The 5,515-nt window shown below is 36.6% G+C and overlaps 1 protein-coding gene across 1 annotated transcript in view; it reads right to left on the bottom strand.

Moving 5' to 3' along the window:
• LOC106878680 (S-crystallin 2) overlaps positions 1 to 5,189 on the bottom strand; it is a 22,848-nt gene extending 17,659 nt beyond the window's left edge. Inside the window, exons 1-2 of the mRNA XM_014927963.2 lie at positions 4,933 to 5,189; positions 971 to 1,066 (exon numbers count right to left, since the gene is read on the bottom strand). Of these exons, the coding sequence (XP_014783449.1) occupies positions 971 to 1,066; positions 4,933 to 5,065 (229 nt within the window). The 5' untranslated portion in view covers positions 5,066 to 5,189. The remainder of the gene's footprint in view (positions 1 to 970; positions 1,067 to 4,932) is intronic.
• Between the last annotated feature and the right edge of the window lie 326 nt (positions 5,190 to 5,515).

Genomic DNA, 5,515 nt, shown 5'->3' on the forward strand with positions numbered 1-5,515 from the left:
TGTGTGTGTGTGTGTGTGTGTGTGTGTGTGTGTGTGTGTATTTATATATATGTACATATACACACACATGTATGAATGTATGTATTTATACTATGTGTGAATTTATATATGTATATGTGTATATCTTATGATTTTGCTTAGGAGTGGCAGTATGCTAATGTCTTTTATACTTTAGAGTAAACAATCGTATGAATAAACCACAGAAGATCTTTCTTTTGTTGTATCATTATATATTTATGACGTGTGTATATGTGTGTGTCTTTACCTGTGTCATGAGTGCTATTGTTAACAAGTAATACAATGCAAGTTCCTACATGATCAATTCGAATAAGCCGACACACTAACGATGCAAGGAAGTTGCCTGAGACCTAACAGAACAAAGACAAGACGTCACGAAAAGGTGGATGCAGCCAGTGTTAATGATTATTGTAGCAACAGAGTGTGATACGATAGAAATATTCGAGATGGTGAACAAGCAAGGGCACTTTATGATCACTTTGGCTGTAATAAAACGTCCGGTTGTGTCTGTCAAATAGGGTTCCTTAGTCGTAGTGACGTTACTTATCTTCACCCTTTCGATAACTTATGGGTAATCACTGGAAGACTATATCTGCTGAGATTACAAGCAGTGGTAACCAGAATTCAAGTAGCTTCCAGCAGGTTGGTTTCCAGGAGACTCTCAAATTGATCAAGGGTGCTGGATAGAGTGCCATAAAGAGACTCCACATCGTCAGCTGTAAAATTTGGTGGGAGGAATGGGCATTACATTGGTGCACAGTAGAATATGAAACCAAAGTGAGGAGCTGCTATAATTCTCAATAATTCTCAAACCCAAGCAGGTCTTCCTTAAAGTGGGAGACCTGCTTCATCTTGATAATTAGAGAACAATCACTCTGATACCACATGCAATTAAAGTGATTTTGATCATCAGCCAAGAACGTTTGAATATAATGAGAAGTATAATTCTTACCGAATTCCCGGGAGAGGTACCTGCAAATAGCCATACTCTGCGGTATCTCATATCTATTGTCTATTTCCAACATCGGCATCATGTTGCAGGGCATCTCTGAAAAAGTAAAAAGATTAATAAGCATTTCGATAAAACTCTACATGATCCTTCAATCATTAACTGAAGCATCATCACCACCAATGTCATCACAATTATCATCAGCATCACTAAGACCACCACCATTGTATTGTTAGAAACACATTCATCGCCATCAAAACTGTATGCAGTTTGCAAAGTAGATAAATGTTAAGTCGATATTTCCAGATGTGTATGTGTTTAAGCTATATATATCTACTACATATGTGGAAATCTGTGGGTGTGTTTGTTTGTGGTGTTGTTATCTAACTCCTCCTACATCGTTGTATCGATTTTGATAAAACTTGACACGTGAGTAGAATTCATGCCCGGAAAACTCAAAACATACTTAGATTGTTGAAATAATCGATAATAGAGCCCCTGGAATGGATTCTTATATCTAGTGAATATAACTAATATATTATCTTTAAACATCCAAAGGAAATAGCCCATTCATGTTCGTAAATTATTTCGTATAAATCAAATTAAGTATGCTTATGTCTTAGTATTTGAACTGTTAGAGTTATTTTCGCAATTTATCCAGTACAACGCTTAAACAAGTAAATAGTATTTTCCTAAACAATAGATCCACTTATTTCGGTTAGTGACTTATTCTCGAATATACCAACACTAACCCGCTGAGGATAATATCCTCTGCGAACGCACAAAAGCTTTTTTCAGAGTTATCTACTTTGAATTCTTATTATCTTATATCTGATTAGCCTGTTATTACATAACATGCTTCATGATTTTAGTATACATACCTTATTAGTATTTCCTCCTAATTTCTATATACTTTAGGAACGCATTAAAGTCCTTTTTGGGGCTACTTTATTTTAATTCTTACTATCAGATAATTAATTTCATGTTATTCCATAACTGACTTCACAATTTGGGTATTCATAACCTATTGGGAATTCCTAAAAACAAGACCCTGTGTAATACAGTTCGGTATTCTCTGTAAATGCACAAAAACCGTTTTAAGGGCTACATACTTTGTATTGTTGTTACTGGATTAAAGCAATACCATAAATTTTGATTCCCTTCGATTTCTTTTTTCACTTATAACTTTCACTTCTCTCTAATAAAAGTTACAATCTGTAACGTTTGGTCCTCTTCTATTCCTTTAATCTGTGGCATTTTTCATTGTTCACATTCTAGGTTTGTTATTTCATATTTCTACATTTTTCTCTCAAGTGTTCTCATAACATTTCTCATTTCTCTATGGAATATTAGATGTGTGTGTGTGGATAAAGAGATGGATAAATTATACATAATACATACACTTGGGGAGTTTGCGTGTCTGTATTTGTGCGAAATGGGAAGACTATAGGAGAAAAGTTATAGAATTTCTCTGACGAATGGACTTCAATAACGCCAAGCTTTCATAAGGAAATATGCTGGCAATAATCAGCCATGCGTGAATAAGTTAAAAGCCGACAAGTTTCTACTTTCTGACGCAGTTTTAATACACATAACATCAGGGAAGGAGAAATCGATTACATTTGATACTTATTTTATCGACCTCAACGGTATCTGAACTCAGAGCGTAAAAACAGACGAACTGCAACCAAGCGTTTTGCCTGGCGTGCTAATGATCCTACCAGCTCGCTGCTTTAGCATACATATATATTGGTATCAAATTTTGACACAAAAGCAGTAATTTCTGGGAAGAGAATAAGTCGATTACATCGACCCCAAATTTCAATCTCAACTGGTATTTTTTCCATCGACCTTTAAACGATAAAGGTAAAGTAAACGTCGGCGGTATTTGAGCTCATAGCGCAAAGAGCAGGGAAAAATGCCGCTAAGCATTTTGTCCATCGCGCGAACGGTGTTACAGCTCACCATCTTACTACTACTACTACTACTACTTCCTAATTTTGTACCAGGCCAGCAATTCTGAGGGGTGGAGAAATCGATTACATCGACGCCGTGCGCAACTGGTACTTATTTTATCGACACCGAACGGAAAAAAGCATAGACGACCGAGGCAGAACACTGTAAAGACGAACGAAATGCCGCTAAACATTTCTGCCAGCTGATAATGATAATGATAATAATAATAATGTTTTTAATTTGCCGCAATGGCCCTACATTTTAGCAACAGTTCAATGGCGAGTTACGAAAGAAATGAATAAGCAAGAAACATGGAGAGGGTTTATACTAAGTACAACTGTTTAGTAGAACAAAACAATAAATACATTAATAAACAGAAATAATAGTACACATCAACAAAACAGCAATAATGGATTATTAAAATGGAGTACCAACCACATAGCATCATTAGGGGCCCTAACGCAAACATTTTGGTTACTCTGACACGTCAATGTCCAAATATCTTACTGCCAGCTTACAACCATATATTTTGTAAACTCATTTAGCCGTGCCCGTTCCGCTATGGAACCATTTTGAAAATAAATTTACTGGAAGGCAGTACACTTTCTACTCTTATCTTACTTTTCAAGTGATATTTGAATCTGAGCAATGCTTGACATGAAGAGAAAACTTCTACCTTGAAAATGTTCAACCGTGTCCACTGTACAAGTTTTTCCACCATAACTTCTAAACAAGGGGTTCTCGATCATGTTTTATTTATGGACCCCTTTGATTATTATTTTTATTCTGGTGGACCCCCATAGTCATTCGCTGTTTAAAAACTAGTTCCTTACAAACTTCTTTCAAAATTTCGTTTTTTTTTTTTCTCACCTTAAGTTGTGTAGTTTGAACTATGTAAAACGTTAGAAAAAGAAACCTAATTGTTTCTTGCAATACATATTAATACATACATCTAAAACAAATTATTTTCAGAGGCCCTTAAAATGCTATTGTGGATCCTCAGTTTACTATTTTGTTGCGTGAATTCCCCAAAATCTTATATAGACCCTCAAGGACCATATGGACTCCGGCTGAGAACTACTGCTCTAAACAAAAATGTCTATTCCGTTTTCTCTACGCAAGGAATTAGACGCACATTAGCAAAAGTAATTGTTTCTAAAACGCGTAAAAGCTATAAATGTTTGGAATACGTATAGAATCAGTTTAATGGTATTCAATATAAGGTTGGTACTTATTTTTATATATCTATTAGTCAAGAGAAAACTTTGTGCCTATGGCCTTATCAAGAACTCCGAGACTGATGGGAGAAAGTTAGAAAGGTATGATATCCTCAAACTGGAACTTGGCCCTGTTCCTTGCAACAGAGTGAAATCTGCTAATGGCAGACTTGGTGATAGTGTTAGAACGGACATTAGAAAAGTCATCGGCCAGCGTGCCTAGGTATACCCACAACCAGGACAGGTAAACTAAAACCGGCTTAGTGAATCTTCTAGCAATGAACTCTGGCGGACATTTCAACATCTTATGTAGTCACTGGGACGCTGTTATTGGATATGGTTTGCCTGGGGCATTTTAAACAGGTGACAGATATAAGTCTACCATTTATGTAGGAGCTATGAGTGGGAATTTCAACTTAGAACGGAAAGAAACGGAACAAATACCACAAGGCATCTGGACCGGTTCATGCAGTTTAGCTAATACATTGCCCGGAATGGTAGGAAATTTTTATCGAACAAAGAGTAGAAAGTAGAAGTTTATCTCAGTTGGGGTTGAACTCAAAGTGTAGGGAGTAGTATCCAAAAAATTGAGAAGAAGAAGAAGAAGAAGAAGAAGAAGAAGAAGAAGAAGAAGAAGAAGAAGAAGAAGAAGAAGAAGAAGAAGAAGAAGAAGCTGGAGTGGAAGTAGCAAAAGAATGGAAAAGAAGAATGTAAAGAATACGAGACGGTGTAGAGATTATGTAGAGGAATTAGGAACAAGAATAAATAGTGAATGAAAGATCCAATACTAACTGCTCCTGTAGTTGTTCCATTCCGAATAGTCGATCCTTCGGTCATTAAAACTAACACCAGCGGCAGCAAACAGCATACGGCACACCTCAGCGCGTCCACGGAGTTTAAAATAGTGCAGAGTATAAGAAGGCATGACTGTTGTTGTTTGTAGTTAAAGGTCCGTTGAAAATAATTTGAGACCGTAGAGCAAACAGTAGCGAAAATTTAAGTCGAAGAGAAACAAATTTGGGAACTGTTTCTCAGAATCTTGGATTTGATATATATACAGATACAGGAGTCGGCCAATGTGTGTGACTCATATTAAATTAGCTCATGCAATTCTCGGCTTGTGTGTATAAATGTGTATGTTTGTGTTTATGTGTGTATGTGTGTATGTGTGTGTGTCTGTGTCGGGGGTGCGTGTGTCTGTGTGTGTGTCAGGGGGTACGTTTCAATGAATGACACTGAGAGTGTGGAAGCACGTGTATGAATGAATACGTGCAAGATTGTCAGTATTTATGCGTGTATATATATATATATATATATATATGTGTGTGTGTGTGTGTGTGTGTGTGTGTGTGTGTGTGTGTGTGTGTGTGTGTGT

Source organism: Octopus bimaculoides, chromosome 5 (assembly GCF_001194135.2).
Source record: "Octopus bimaculoides isolate UCB-OBI-ISO-001 chromosome 5, ASM119413v2, whole genome shotgun sequence".
In the NCBI taxonomy this organism is placed as follows: domain Eukaryota; kingdom Metazoa; phylum Mollusca; class Cephalopoda; order Octopoda; family Octopodidae; genus Octopus; species Octopus bimaculoides.